At 36.1% G+C, this 16,420-nt stretch overlaps 1 protein-coding gene across 1 annotated transcript; it reads left to right on the top strand.

Moving 5' to 3' along the window:
- Window positions 1-1,482: 1,482 nt before the first annotated feature.
- LOC138332366 (serine/threonine-protein kinase MARK2-like) lies at window positions 1,483-14,249 on the top strand. Its single transcript, XM_069280446.1, has 12 exons — window positions 1,483-1,874; window positions 2,898-3,005; window positions 4,029-4,228; window positions 4,635-4,690; window positions 5,244-5,376; window positions 7,454-7,572; window positions 10,394-10,527; window positions 11,034-11,238; window positions 11,896-12,113; window positions 12,430-12,804; window positions 13,406-13,593; window positions 13,980-14,249. Exons 1-12 carry the CDS (start codon window positions 1,560-1,562, stop codon window positions 14,122-14,124), a joined length of 2,196 nt encoding a protein of 731 aa, XP_069136547.1. The 5' UTR covers window positions 1,483-1,559; the 3' UTR covers window positions 14,125-14,249.
- Window positions 14,250-16,420: the final 2,171 nt, after the last annotated feature.

Genomic DNA, 16,420 nt, shown 5'->3' with positions numbered 1-16,420 from the left:
CAGTCGTGTGCCAAAAGTCTTCGTAATTTTTATTTTCCCCTTTTATATTCTTACATTTTTTCTTAGATTTTTCCTGATCTCATCTAGGCGCAGATTTTAATCAAATTTGGCATACTTGTAGAAAATTATCTTTACTTTCAGCTCATAATATTTACATAATTTCCCTTCATGCACTTTTTGAGAAAACCGTATTTCATTACCAGGCAAAACTTTTTCGTTGCCATTTTGGTAAGAACAAAGAAGGAAATGACGTCATAAGTTTAAGTGGTGCACAAAAAAATATATTTTGAAAACAAAATATCGGAAAATTAAACAAATATTTATGAGCTGAAAGTGTAGATAATTTTCTACAAGTATACCAAAATTGATTAAAATCCGCCAATAGATGAGATCGGGAAAAATCAAAGAAAAAATGTAAAAAAAAAACATAGGTCTAGAATATATAGGGAAAAATAAAAAAAAAAATACGAAGACTTTTGGCACGGTACATGGATCTTAATAATAAAGTTTTATCTTAGTACTTAAAAAGCTTATCGAAATCGGTTTTGAAGACTTTAAGGTGAGGTAAAAGTGGTACAAATATAAGTTATAAAAATATAAGTGTACAGGCCAGGGCATTAAACAAAATCTTTTATCAAGCTCTCTATTTACAAATAAAAACTGTAATTTTACATTATATGTATTATATATAATTACAAATGAACTTTATAGGGACGCAATATGCTGCATACATTGTGACTATAATGGTCGTAACAAAATACCCAAATGACAAATTTCAGTGAAGAATGTTTGCCATTGACACATAGATATTAAATATATTGAAGTTTCTAATCTGATAAACTAAGCAAATCAAAAGACCTTAATACATATAATGTTTATAGGCAACTGAAATGTACTACATTGTAATTAAATTATCTAAATATTCGGAATGGGTTTTTTTCTGAAAATCTGAGATTTATTGTTTAATTTTTCATGTTTCCGTAAACTAAAAGACATTGTTATATCCGTTCTTGAGCCAATAATTACTATCAATACCTAAATGATGTTTAAAATATGTTCGTGTCACTATATACGGGATATGGACCGAATGCAATGCATTTTTATTTGTAATGTTGCAAGAGTATTCTAGAGTTACCAAAGTTGATTTCCATAGGCATCTGAGGAGGATTTTTGATTATTTATTAGCAGCTACAGGTTGTAAGATATAAGATAATAATTAAGTTATTTGATTACAATAATTCCCACGCTACAAACTGCATTTTATGTAATTTGGTGGAACATATGTGATACCGACCGTGAGTGTGTGTGTTTGCGTGTGTGAAAAATTACCACTGACACATGCACATTGTACATGTATACCTATCATTAGTTTGTTGTACAAGTGATGTGGCACACAGCGTAAGTGGAAAAAAGTCTTAGCGATATTATGACGTCATAAACAATTCCACTGTAAATATTCACTATGGCGTCATCAACAATAAGCAGTGTTGACGTCACGTTGAGATGGCAATAATAAGCATGGGCGTGGTAATGAGATGAGAGGCTGAATCTGGCTCAGTATGAAGGACGCCACGGTGAGGGGTTATGCGGAGAAAAGGCATAGCAGACCCGTAGCGTACCCGTATAAGCGTGCCGATCCCAAAAGCCAGACGGGGACCTCAAGGTCGGCCTCCATCTTTGAGCACAAGAATAAGTCCCAGTCAGACCGGTCCACGGACCTCGTGAACGCCGATTGCACCAACCATGGTTACCGACTCACGGGCACCCTGGGAGAAGGGGCCTATGCCAAGGTCAAGAAGGCAGAGGTCATGCCTAGCAAATTGGCCAGAAATCAAACCATGTCAGATATTGCAGGGGAGTCGGGAAAGTTGGAGGTAGGCTTACTGTATTACTTCAAATATTTTACCCAATGGTATAAAAAGTTAAAATTATCATATGTATATTTTTTATTCAAGAAGAAATACATATGCATGTATATAAATTTTACGTTGTTGTGCTCGTTTCAGCTATAATACTGATACTATATGTATTTCATGCAAGAAAGGTATATCTGTTTGCAATGTGATATATTCAAAATGCTAAGTACACGTGTTGATGGGGCACGACCCAAAGTTGAATATTGCACTTCTCTATGGGTTCCACACAACACAAACAAAACCCAGCAGATCGAAAACACACAACGCAGAGCAGCTAGACATGTCAACAATAAATACCATAACATAAGTTCAGTCACTGATATAATACACCGACTTCAATGGCCAACACTGGGTCTGTAGACACACTGCCTACAAACAAGATTTATTATATTCTATCATATACTGGCAGTAATACACAAACTATTTGCCGTCGGATACTAATCCGCGCTCATAAGAGTAGAAGACGATGACCATATTCCCAAAGTATATAAATTCAAACAAATTTCTTTTACAAAGGATACATACAACTACTCCTTTCACCTTAGAAACAACAGTTCAATCCCCTCCCTGTAGCAGCAGTACAATACACCACACTCGAGAACTGCAAGGCATACATAAACCCACGTAGTTCATGAAGCACGCATGCACAGCAAAGAAGATAAATATAGAATAAATATGTTAAATCTAAAAGTACGTCTAGGTGGTGTGTCGAACGGTAAATATAATACTTTAAACGTAGTTTATATGTATATACGCATGAGATTGAATGAAGTAGACTAGATACAAGTGTAATGAGCCAATATGGTTCTGAGAAAAAAAGAAGACGACGAACCAATAGAATTCAGATAAACCAAAAGTTCAATTGGCGCCAAAATCATTATCAAATAATTTCCTGAACAACTTGTATATTGTACATCGCTATGAAATTATTCCAGTTTGTCACTTTTTAAGTGAATTTGATTGACGATTTCATTATTTCAGGTGGCAGTAAAAATCATTGATAAGAAGCAAGTACCAAAAGACTTCTTAATGAAGTTCATGCCTCGAGAGCTGTCCAACCATTTCAAGAATCCGCCCCATCCCCACATTGTAAGTATATGCGAATACAATCACATACTAACATCGTGATTACATTTGTAATGGTGCTGGATTGGATTGATCGCCAGCGACCAGGTAGCTCAATTAGTAGTGAAACCGTACTGGCCGTACTTTTTCTTGCTCTTACTAAAATTGGTGCCGTGACCAAGTCCTGTGTCAAGTATTAGTCCAATACTTACTAGGGTGCACCCGAACAGTGGTTGTGTTATGAGTCGTCGGAGCGAATACTAAGAAGGAGGGGGAAGAATATAACGTTTTGAATCGAGTTGATCGCCGTGACGACCATGTAGCACAATTGGTAAATCATCCCGCGGCTAGTGTTCGGAGGATGCCCTGTTCGAGTCCCAGACAAGTCGCGCATGTTCCACTCTTACTACTCATTCTTCAAAATTCAACTTATGCTATATCTGTCAACAATGTGGATGTTATTAATTATATTGTACATCGACAGAGGCCTATTTCAGCCCGCCAGAATTCCATTCGTGTAATGCGTACATTTACAGTCCGATAGATCCCTAGTTGGATGTATATCATCACGAGAAGTTTGTTTGCCTAAGTTCTTAGGTTCACTATATGTTTTCGCTTTTATTTGTTCGTTTGTTTGTTGTGTGTGTGTGTGTGTGTGTGTGTGTGTGTGTGTGTGTGTGTGTGTGTGTGTTTTTTGTTGTTTTTTTTTTTGTTTTTTTTTTTTTGTTTGATTTTTTTTGTTATCGCAAAAGAAAAAAGAAACCCATAACAGTTTTGCATAACCATGAAAAAGTTTTATCAAACAAAAACCTATAAATGTCGTAAGCATAACGCTGATGACATTTTGTAGTATATGACGTGAAATGGATGACGTTTTTGATTTAAACATATTTTATTGTGTAATCTTATATACAATGGGATTGGGCACAAATTTTCAAACTTATATAAAGCCCTCTCCCAACAGAATCATAATCAAATTTCTGACAAAGAACACAAAAATGGCAAAAATATACGGATGACGTGTATCATAATGATCTCCTATACTAGGTCCGGCTATTCGAGCACTTCTCTACACAGAACCACGTGTATATGGTGATGGACTACTGTTGCAATGGCGACCTCCTTGACCTCATCAATAAACACATTGGGGAGAATCAGAAAGGAATTGGAGAGGAGCCTGCTCGTAAAGTCTTCTCACAGATCTGTAGTGCAGTTCAACACCTTCACAGCAACTTTATCGTTCACAGGTAAAAATCATTTTTATAAATGTCATGTGACTCAAGGCTAAGTTGGGGTGGTCAAGAGGTATTGATGACTATATACATATAGCGCAGATCAGGTAAATCAGGTTCATTAGGATATCCTTTGATATGAATAAAATTGAGAAACATTTTTTTTTTGAAAATGTCTTGTTTAAAGTTCCCAGTTTTGTTGACATTTTGTTTGTTTTGAAGTAGATATTTATTTATTTTTCATATGCTTACTTTTTCATTATACAATAAAACAACGATAACGGAATGATGTGAAGTGGAATAAGTTCGAGAACAAAATAAATGCAGTAGCAGAGTTCCACCTATACATGCCTGTAGAAGACGTTTACCCTTCTGAAATGGCTGGTCTTGTTCTCATTCTGTTTATTTATTTCACATACAGAGACTTAAAATGTGAGAACATTTTACTGGATAACAATTTGGATTGCAAGATAACAGGTGCGTATTATGTACACGATTTACGAATCCAGGATATTAATGTGCTTGACTACCTTCGTAAAAGTTTACTTTCTCAAACGTTGATGCCACAGCCTTGCAATAGCTGGTCCATAAAAAACTTTCTGCCTTTATAAATATATAAACCATCTGCTGTTGCAAAGATAATTATCACCGTATTTATTTCGGTTGTTTGCTGTTTGAGATTACAGAACTCTAGCGAACGGTATATTGAGTATTTCCTATACCTAATGTTTTGGGTACAGCTACATTTGTAATTGACCATCAGGTCATTTGTTGCTATAAATACACACTACGCAAACACTTCGACATTGCCAAAATAACGTTTTATTTGTGTTTAAATATAAAAAAAGCTCATTAAGATGTAAACGTTATTTTATTTTATTAACATTATTTTTTTTTTAATTTGACCAAATACACACACAACTCCTGTCATGTCTGACGAACGATGCCTCGCATACAAAAAGTGATCGTGGTATGTGTAAACCCATCTTAAAAACAGACTGCACTTTTTTCTTGTTTTGCTATTTTCCAGATTTTGGCTTTTCCTGTCAAGTCCGGAATCGTGACACCTACCTGAAGACATCTTGTGGTTCTTATGCCTATACCGCACCGGAAGTGATCAGAGGGAAGCCATATGATGGTTTCCGGTCAGACATATGGAGTCTGTGAGTTTACAAAAGGACATTTTTATACGTGTTGGATTCAATCTGATCCAAAAACCACACTTATTCTCACTTCAGTTTAAAGAGGATATGAAACACCCCATTAAGGGGTTACGTTTTGTTGTCATGAATACTCCCAATAGTGCAGTTTAATTGCATTTTCTCCATCGGGCGAAATAACTATATACACGAAAATGATATTCTGATAGTTTTACAAACTGTTTCGCCCCCTGAATTTACCGTTAATACATTTTGAGGCAGTTATAAGATTGGCTTTAAAGGTCACCAGAACGTGACCCTGATGGGGCCGCGGTGGCCGAGTGGTTAAGATGTCCCGACATAATACCACAAGCCCTCCACCTCTGGGAAGCGGGTTCGAATCCCATGTGGGGCAGTTGCCAGGTAATGACCGTTGGCCGGTGGTTTTTCTCCGGGTACTCCGGCTTTCCTCCACCAACAAACCTGGCACGTCCTTACATGACCCTGGCTGTTAATAGGACGTAAAAAATAAACAAACCAAACCCTGATGGCATGTTGCCAGATCCTTTATGAAACATGTGATGATAAATGATCTGTGTGCTAATGAGAATGGTTTGAATAATAATACATGCTCATAAATGCGTGTTCATAATCTTCATGTTTACCTCACTACTAGCAAGGGTCATCGTCACTATATGAATCAACCAACTGACGAAAACAAACATTTGCCTATGAAAACACTTTCAATACACTATGAATACAACGATTCTCGTGCATCGATCAGCTGATTTCAAACAATGCGCCAGTTTCATATCAATAAAAATCGTCCCACAACATTTTAATGCATAATATCTAATGCGTTGTTTCTTAATACAGATTCAACTAAGATTAAGTGTAGTAAGTCAATCAAATCTTGTTTTAACTGTATGTCTTGTTTATCGTTTGTCATTTGCAAAAAAACAGGTCGACCGGAAGGCAGAAGCTTGTAAACGCTACGTTGTGGAACGACTTCGTCATCCAGCTGTTCCATTAATCTCGTTTCTCGTCGTATATTGGTGTCATTATTTTAAATATAATATATAAAAACTAATTTTTATTTTCAGAATTTATTCTAATGTAAAGATATGGATTGAATGTATTTTTTTTTTCTAATTTTCATAGTGGCTATGAATAGCAGAAGCTATCTACATATCTTCCGAGGAGCGCTAACGCGCTCCACGGGATATGTAGATAGCTTCTGCTATTCATAGCCGTTATGAAAATTAGAAAATTACATTCAATTCCTATATCCTACAACCAGCATTGGTATTGTCGGTATACACCTACCACATATATTTTTGCTGTATGCGGCACTGACGGAAAACAGCTGTATTTTTCACGTGCGCTGATTCCATCGACCTCCTATTGGTTGATCCATTGTTTGAAAGTCGGACATGTTTGTTGAACTGTAATATACGAAATTGTTAATAAATGTAAAACTGTTTAATATAAAAATCATAAGAATTTTTGATGGCGCGCTTGAGGGTCGTCACTTTTCTCATCAGTATCTCATCAGTCCAACATCATTGGAAAGCCATATTTGGCTTATATAGATATATGGTAATATTTACATATATGGTTAAAAGTTATACGTGTGATTGCGTTAGCATATGCATATATAATAGTATTCCTAGTTTCTAGTAAGATTTATGTATATATCAGTAGTTGCACTAGGTTGATGGTTGGAATTTCAGGACGTGGTTCTTCGAGTGGTTGTTCAGTCTGTGCTTAAAGATGTTAATGTTTTCTGCGTTGGCCACCTCTCTGGGAAGGGAACTCCAGGACTCAATGATTCTTAACCCTTGCCAAAATACAGCTTATATTTTAAGACACGACCATGTATTCATTAAACATTATGCACCAATTTACTAATCGACAATTGTTTGACAGACAAATATCATTGAAACGTTATCGATTTTCTTCATTACTTCAGTCTACTAACACTGTATTAAGCAAATCAGACTTTATGTGAGTACGGATTTTGGCAGACAACCCAAGAAACGCTTAACAACCTCAAAACAAACTGCAGCAATTGTGTTAATACTGATAATTACTTCAACAGTGGGATCATTCTGTTCGCGATGGTGAACGGTCGGCTGCCATTTAACGATAATCAGCTGATGGAGATGGAAGAAGAGATGAAGATGCAAAGGCTTAGGTTTGAAAGGAGCGTTTCGTTTGGTGAGTCAAAACTAGCTGTGGGCATAAAAGGAGCGCTTCGTTTGGTGAGTCAAAACTAGCTGTGGGCATAAAAGGAGCGCTTCGTTTGGTGAGTCAAAACTAGCTGTGGGCATAAAAGGAGCGTTTCGTTTGGTGAGTCAAAACTAGCTGTGGGCATAAAAGGAGCGTTTCGTTTGGTGAGTTAAAACTAGCTGTGGGCATAAAAGGAATGTTTCGTTTGGTGAGTTAAAACTAGCTGTGGGCATAAAAGGAATGTTTCGTTTGGTGAGTTAAAACTAGCTGTGGGCATAAAAGGAATGTTTCGTTTGGTGAGTTAAAACTAGCTGTGGGCATAAAAGGAATGTTTCGTTTGGTGAGTTAAAACTAGCTGTGGGCATAAAAGGAATGTTTCGTTTGGTGAGTTAAAACTAAGCTGTGGGCATAAAAGGAATGTTTCGTTTGGTGAGTTAAAACTAGCTGTGGGCATAAAAGGAGCGCTTCGTTTGGTGAGTTAAAACTAGCTGTGGGCATAAAAGGAATGTTTCGTTTGGTGAGTTAAAACTAGCTGTGGGCATAAAAGGAGCGCTTCGTTTGGTGAGTTAAAACTAGCTGTGGGCATAAAAGGAGCGTTTCGTTTGGTGAGTTAAAACTAGCTGTGGGCATAAAAGGAGCGTTTCGTTTGGTGAGTTAAAACTAGCTGTGGGCATAAAAGGAGCGTTTCGTTTGGTGAGTTAAAACTAGCTGTGGGCATAAAAGGAGCGTTTCGTTTGGTGAGTCAAAACTAGCTGTAGGCATAAAAGGAGCGTTTCGTTTGGTGAGTTAAAACTAGCTGTGGGCATAAAAGGAGCGCTTCGTTTGGTGAGTTAAAACTAGCTGTGGGCATAAAAAGGAGCGTTTCGTTTGGTGAGTTAAAACTAGCTGTGGGCATAAAAGGAGCATTTCGTTTGGTGAGTCAAAACTAGCTGTAGGCATAAAAGGAGCTTTTCGTTTGGTGAGTTAAAACTAGCTGTGGGCATAAAAGGAGCGCTTCGTTTGGTGAGTTAAAACTAGCTGTGGGCATAAAAGGGGCGTTTCGTTTGGTGAGTTAAAACTAGCTGTGGGCATAAAAGGAGCCTTTCGTTTGGTGAGTTAAAACTAGCTGTAGGCATAAAAGGAGCGTTTCGTTTGGTGAGTTAAAACTAGCTGTGGGCATAAAAGGAGCGCTTCGTTTGGTGAGTTAAAACTAGCTGTGGGCATGAAAGGAGCGCTTCGTTTGGTGAGTTAAAACTAGCTGTGGGCATGAAAGGAGCGTTTCGTTTGGTGTGTTAAAACTAGCTGTGGGCATAAAAGGAGCGCTTCGTTCGATGAGTTAAAACTAGCTGTGGGCATAAAAGGAACGTTTCGTTTGGTGAGTATAAACTGTGGCCATAAAATAAGCGTTTTGTTTGGTGAGTTAAAACTGGTATATCAGGAGCACTTTGTTTGGTGAGTATAAACTGTGGACATAAAAGGAGCGCTTCGTTTGGTGAGTTAAAAATGTGGACATAAAAGGAGCGTATTGTTTGGTGAGTAAAGACTGGGGAGAAAAATTAAAGGAGCATTTCGGTCAGTGAGTAAAAGACTGGGGAGAAAAATTAAAGGAGCATTTCGGTCAGTGAGTTAAAACTGAGGAATATTAAAGGAGCGCCTCGTTTGGTGATTTAAATCTGAAGGTATAAAAAGAGCTTTAAGTTTAAACGGTATGTTAAAGCTATGGTATATAAGGAGCATTTTGTTTGGTGAATTAAAACTGTGGACATAAATCAAAAATGAGCATATCGTTTGGTGAGTTTAAAATGTGGTTTAACAGGAGCGTTTTGTTTGGTGAGTTAGAATTGGGGACAAAAATGGGCGTTTCAATTGGCGAATTAAAACTGTGGACATAAAAGGAGCATTTCGTTTGGTGAGTTAAAACTGTGGTATAACAGGAGCGTTTTGTTTGGTGAGTTAGAATTGGGGACAAAAAGGGGCGTTTCAATTGGCGAATTAAAACTGTGGACATAAAAGGAGCATTTCGTTTGGTGAGTTAAAACTGTGGACATAAAAGGAGCATTTCGTTTGGTGAGTTAAAACTGTGGACATAAAAGAAGTATTTCGTTTGGTGAGTTAAAACTGTGGACATAAAAGAAGCATTTCGTTTGGTGAGTTAAAACTGTGGACATAAAAGAAGTATTTCGTTTGGTGAGTTAAAACTGTGGACATAAAAGGAGCATTTCGTTTGGTGAGTTAAAACTGTGGACATAAAAGGAGCATTTCGTTTGGTGAGTTAAAACTGTGGACTTAAAAGAAGCATTTCGTTTAGTGAGTTAAAACTGTGGACATAAAAGGAGCATTTCGTTTGGTGAGTTAAAACAAACTGTGGACATAAAAGGAGCAGTTCGTTTGGTGAGTTTAAAATGTGGTTTAACAGTAGCGTTTTGTTTGGTGAGTTAAAACTGAGCCGACCATTAAGGGATGTCAGCTGAAAGACACGTATCACAATATCCTAAAGTAGCCTTAGACATTCGAAATATACACGTGATTTAGTGTAATTATTGATTGATAATGCAATCGTGGACATGTGAATTTACATCCTTTATAATTTTAGACTTGAATCTTTGTGTATGGAGTATTTGTGTTTTTGTATGGTAAGCGCTAAGGAGTACAAACTAGTGTTTAATATTGAGTTCGACAAATTATTACAGTAATTCTTTTTTTTCAATTTCAAGCAATTTATCGATAATAATCAATATGATTGGGCAACGGATTTCCTCAAATATAAAGGTAATGATAGTAAGTCTAGAATGTCTAAAGTAGATTGAACGCTCCGGTTTGCTATTTTTAGACTGTATGGTCCTGATAAGAAAGTTACTCCAGTACCATCCGACCATGAGACCGCCCCTGGAAGAAGTTGCAGATGATCCGTGGTTAACTGGGAAGAAACCCATACCTCGTCAGGTGACAAGACCTAAGTGGATTGTAAGTGTTGAGGGACAGTCTATCAGGAATCTATATCTGGCTTTATGGACCAGGGAATCACTTATGATCCTGAGGATGTGTATTTTGTAACGAATTAATGTGGAGAATCAAACGCGAATTCTTTTTCTCGATATTTCTTACCAGAAGTTGTAATGACGTCCAAGTCGATGATGTCGTTATTAGGATCGACTTCGTTACAGACGTCCCACGAATAATTGTAAAACTAACGAATTTTTGGTTTGTGGACAACATGGTTCATTAGCAGGTTAATTTTTGTTCGCTTCAGACTGCAGAAGTTGTTTAGATATGCAATCTCGAACATTTTCTATTACAAGTTAAATCCAAGGCTTTGTGATTCAAATCCAGATACAAATACTAGCCCTATTGTTAGATACACGTTTGATTATAAAAGCAAATGCAGTAGTCTAGATCATCAAGATACATAAACTAGTCAGAGAACGGAAATAACCTAATTCAAATAACACTTTAATCTTTCTGTGTTGCAGAACCCGTACAAATGTCAGAAGGACTCCTCGCCAGACATCGAAAATCTTCGTGTAGAACAAACAAGCGTGCCGCGCCGATCCAAACCAATCTGTTTTAAAGCGACCCCAAAGAAAGGTCACACCGATCCGTCGACACGTACAGTGACCCTGAACAAAACAGCTGGTGAAACTGTGACCTTGAAAAGCAGAAGATGTACCCGACCAAGTGAGTTGAGCATACAAATTATCCTACGCTACTTCAATTCTTTATACTGTTATATTCTTTATGAACACCATTCCCTTTCATTCTTGCTTTTCAAGAACAGACTAAGGGTCGATTTTCCCGATTTGGTGAATATATGTGGGTCTTTGATTGTCAGCATAATGTGAATTATTAATCGTCAAAGGAGATTTTAACTCTTCATAGTCGTAGTGCTACATTCTAGATAATTTTCTCCTTTGTTATAACAGGGATACTCGGCATAACAGTGAAACGAAACTTCAAGGTTTACATTGGGAATTTAGCAATTGTTATGTGTTGTAACTTCGTTAACATTATAATTGCTGCTGATAAACTTATTTTTTTGTTTCGGAAAAAAGTGGGCCTTCCAGACACAAGATAATTCTAGTAGAGGTAGATCTACAAATACTTTTAGTCAAAATGCCAAATTGTACCGTATCTTAACCAAAATCTAGGCGAGTAGATAAAAGTTGTGGGGACGTGTTAAAGTGATATTATTTATGCTTCTGACAATATGAAACATACCATGGACTGCTGTTCATAAGGTCAATAAAACAACACAAAAGGAACTCTTACAATAGATGTTTTATTGCATCATCATAAGTAAAGGTTTTATGTATATTCCTCTTCATGTTGATGCAGCTCCGAAAGTTCCACTCAGACCGAACACATGGCCAAAGGCGGCAAAGGACAAGAAGGAAAACAACACGGAAGTAGCGCCATCCCAAAATACCAACTTCCGGTACATTGCGCAGCTAGTTATGATGAACAAGGACAACCTGGAAACTTCACCAACACCTTGTACAGGCAAGGACGGAGAAGTCTGTAAACAAATGCCACTCTGGTTTATGTACAACAAGGTGAGTGCGCATTGGCATTATTTGTTTCCGTCAATAGAGGAAATACTAACAAAGAGAGTGATAAATTGATTATCGATTAATGTTAATAATTGATTTGTGAACTTTTAAAGCCTTACTATATCAACATTAAATTCTGACATTGAAAAAGGTAGACTAGGGTTTATTAAACTGTTAATGTAGTAATTCTGTCTGATATGGCATATAACATGCATTTGTGATAAAGTATTTTACCTTTCCATTCCAATATACACTTACACTTTGAAATTACAACTCATCACAAAGACAAATACTTATTTGGTGTTGTTTCTTTTGCTAGCTCCTTCGAGACCACTCTCAAACCATGAGCGCCTCTGGTGGCGATACCAAATGTACCACCGCAATAAAAAGCGGAAAACCAGAAGCATCTGGAAAAGTACGGGTATCTAGTGGTACCGATAGTAAGGTGAAGACCAAAACAGTTAATCAGTGTCCCTCGTGCTCAATAAGCAATGGAATGGTCAGTACACAACAAAAACCCCAAGTTGGTTCAACAGTTAATACCGACAACAAACGTCGAGGACTTCCATTCAGGTTGCATAGCAAACGCCCCGTCACAAACAAAATGCGAAGTGGAACGAACAAATACCCGGTAGAAGGATCGAAAAAGCAGATGACGCCAAAATCTGCCAATTTCGTTCTTGGTAGAACAAAGGTAATCATTGTTTAAACAAGGGAATGTAATTATTGATCTATAAGTCTCTATATATATTGATATATTTTGAGAGGTAGTCATGAGTATCAGACTAATTTGAAGAGAGGAAAAAAAATGAAAAAAAAGTCTCCCTGTTTGACATTGTTTGTCCTTGTCCGTACAATGAAGCCACGGGAACTGTATTTCTATAGTCAAACACATCTGTTTAACAGAACAAAATGGAATATGACCATAAATACAAAATTGTCAAATACATAAATGTTTCAATGTAACTTTTTTCAGAAAAGTGTTACTATATTTGTCAACAGATGCCAAAACCAATTTTATGTAAAGAAAAACCCTAATAAAAGGGACACTTCAATTTCAGAGTACATTAAAATTTGCACATATATCGGAAACAAACCAGTTTTAATAGAATCAGATTAGTTGGTTTTACTGTGATATGCCAGAAAAGCCAACTGTAGTGAAATGTATGTGAAATGCGTTGTCCGCCATTAGTAGTCGGATGTCTTGTATGCCGAACCCTGGCCCTTGCCAATGTATTAATTTTTGTTGTTGTCTAAAACTACGTACTGAAATCGCTCTTGTATGTTTCCAACAGGACACCACCGCAACAGCTAGCCCTGGAATATCTAAATCCGCAGTGACTAGTTCATGCAATGCCAAGGAGAAGCCGCGCATACCACGCGCCACAGAGGTCACGCCACAAGGTGAAGGTTCAAGAATCAAAGCCAAACCAAAATTTAAATTTGGAGAGGAGATATCCAAGTTGACAACACCAAGTGAACCGTAAGTTTCCATTGCAATATTAAATATATAAGTATAATCACAGATCAAAGCATACCACATGTGGTTTACTCCACATAAATGATAAAGATGTCATAATATAGTTTGTGTAAATGCATTAAACCTAAACTTTCTTGTATTGTTAGCCATTTTGCCTCACAATAAAGGTTTAACGGACAAAATAAGCCTATGCAGATCAACGATATGTCGCATTTGTATACTTTTCCGTTATCTAGACATCTTATTTATTTCCGATCCGGCCCGTTCGTACGCCAGGTCTTCCGTTGGAACATAGGTACGCAACATATCGTAGTAGTGAACAAACTACTTTTTAAATCAGAATTTGTGAACATTAGTATTAGTTCTCTGCAATTCTTCTCTCCCGACAGACAACCATTGCCACCTTTAATGGGTCAAACAGTCAAGCACCACGAGACAGCCAACGACAGGTCTTACCATGGCAACCGACGCATGCCTTTCTGTCCTCGCGTGAAGAAGCATCGCCAAAGGGTGATCGTTCATTCCTGTACCTAATGCATGCTGGTACATAGTCTTTCTTGTCTTAATTTTGAGAGATTATTCATTTAACTGTCTTATATTCTGTCTTAAGCTATGCAAAGAAGATGCCAAAATTAATAAAACTATCTTATTAATTAAAATCACTTCTTTCTTTATATCTGGCTCCGATTTCTCGAACAAAACCTTAGTAAAAAATGAACTTAAGCCAGAAATTTTCAACATACGTTACAAAAAGATAAAAGCTTAAGTTTTGACTTAAGCCTTCACTTTTGTTTCGAGAAATTGAATTTACCCGTGTCACCTACTTGTACAATGTATTTTAATCGCCTATTGTTTGTAAATGATATACATTTTGCACTTCTCCCAAAAATCGAAGTACTGTCATTTTGGTATTGTCAGTACTCCTAAAACTTCACAATTCTTTTTTTAACTCAAGTGTAGTGGAAACAAATACTCTTCATAGATTGATAAGTCTTAATTACGAAGACTTTTCACGTCTCTTAGGTCTCCTATTTTACATTCGGAGGGATCAATTTTACTTTAGTGGTACAAGTTATAGATCTGATCACTCGCCAATTTCTTTAATCATAAAATTCATTGACCAGCTTATAGGAAAAGGAACATGGAAGTTCAATAATAGTCTATTAAATGATATTGAATATGTAAATCTTGTCAAAAATTGTATCATGATGGTGGGCTAAAAATGAAAAGAGAAGATCTTTTAAAAATTTCAAAATCTCTAAATATTTTCTGGAAAGAGATACTGAACACATGGGCACACCTGTCTGGTGATGATCCCCCCACAACCCCTGACAACGTTGTATCTCAGTCAATATGGTATAATAACTACATAAAAATTGATAATAATGTAATATCATATAAACAATGGTATGAAAAGGGTGTATACTTTATTAGTGACCTTGTTGGGGAAAATGAATTTTTATCATACGATAACTTTTGTGTGTAATATTTCATGGAATTTTGAATGCAATTCCTAGATCTTGGAAACATATTTTATATCAAAATAATACACAACTGGAAATGAAATCATGTTAACATATTCAATGCTTAAAAAGTCATGAAAAGATTACCAAATTTTTCTTATAAATGTTTATTTACAAAACTTACAGAAGTACCAAAAAAAAGTCAAGATTCCTGCCAGGACATGTCAACATTCCCAAAGAATCCTGGTCAGAGTTTTACTTAATTCCAAGATATATTACAGATGACACAATTTTAAAAATTTTGCAAAATTTCCAATTCAAACTTCTTCACAGAATATTATATACAAATACTAAATTAATGCAAATTTAAATGAGCGAGACGGGACTGCCTAGGATCCCAATAATTATGTTTCTAGGAATTTTGGATAATAAATACAAAGATGTTATAATTTTTTATTCCTGATGATAAAACAGTATGTATACTTATGTATATTGAAAAAGAAAATCCTTACAATTAGGGACTGGAAAACACACGTTTTATTATAGAAATGTAGAAATGTATGGGTTACAAACTTATTCAAATGGGAAACAAATTATTATCAATCAAAAATAGAATTTCATTAAAAAATTATTAAAGTAATGATTAAATTACTACTATTTAATATGGCAACGTCATTAAGTTGTTCTTCATGGCTTTTCTAATTTAACTTCAATAATAAAGTATATTATATCTGGTTATGTATGGATGAATTAGCATTCTAACTTTGGGTCTAAATATTTTTTGTTACCTGCTTAAAGTCCTATGAATACTCCCGAGTGGTTTTTTTTTCAAGTTTACATAGCAAACATTGAATTACATAATATGTGTTTTCCTTTAACCATGTTGTTGTTTTTGAGTGTGTTTGTTCAAACAAAAATCAAGTAAATTTCATAATATCTAATAAAATGATGTAGACAATTTGGGTACAAATAAGCCCTATATATGTTTATCATATAGTAAACACTTTCTTCTTATTGTAATTCAAACTATATAAGACATATGAGTGCGACATCAAATTTTGAAGATAACAAATTTTTTTTACTTTAGTGTGTGTAGAGAAAAATAGTTTTGACCATAATGTGATCTATTTCCATGGGGAATTAGTAAAGCTTGGTACGAATATTATAGCCAGATTGGCCTTGACCGACCTCCAGGGGCAGGGGAGGGGAGTCAAAATGACATCAATGCTGTTTAACATCAACACAAAACTTGTACACATTCATAAGTTTTATTACATGTTTAAAGTATGATTTTTTTTCTTACCCCAATTAATACAATTTATAGTTTCATTCAAAAATATACAAACATTAACAATACCTTTTAAACA

This window comes from Argopecten irradians, chromosome 9 (assembly GCF_041381155.1).
Source record: "Argopecten irradians isolate NY chromosome 9, Ai_NY, whole genome shotgun sequence".
NCBI classification, from domain to species: domain Eukaryota; kingdom Metazoa; phylum Mollusca; class Bivalvia; order Pectinida; family Pectinidae; genus Argopecten; species Argopecten irradians.
The sequence above is the reverse complement of the archived record's forward strand: the minus strand, read 5'-3'. Positions and strand labels throughout refer to the sequence as shown.

What these genes read in the sequence shown, in the direction of transcription:
- LOC138332366 (XM_069280446.1), top strand. Translation starts at nt 1,560, where the DNA reads ATGAAGGACGCCACGGTGAGGGGTTATGCGGAGAAAAGGCATAGCAGA. An exon ending in GGGAGTCGGGAAAGTTGGAG is followed by an intron (nt 1,875 to 2,897) that starts GTAGGCTTACTG and finishes TCATTATTTCAG; the next exon opens with GTGGCAGTAAAAATCATTGA. An exon ending in TCGTTCTTGGTAGAACAAAG is followed by an intron (nt 12,805 to 13,405) that starts GTAATCATTGTT and finishes TGTTTCCAACAG; the next exon opens with GACACCACCGCAACAGCTAG.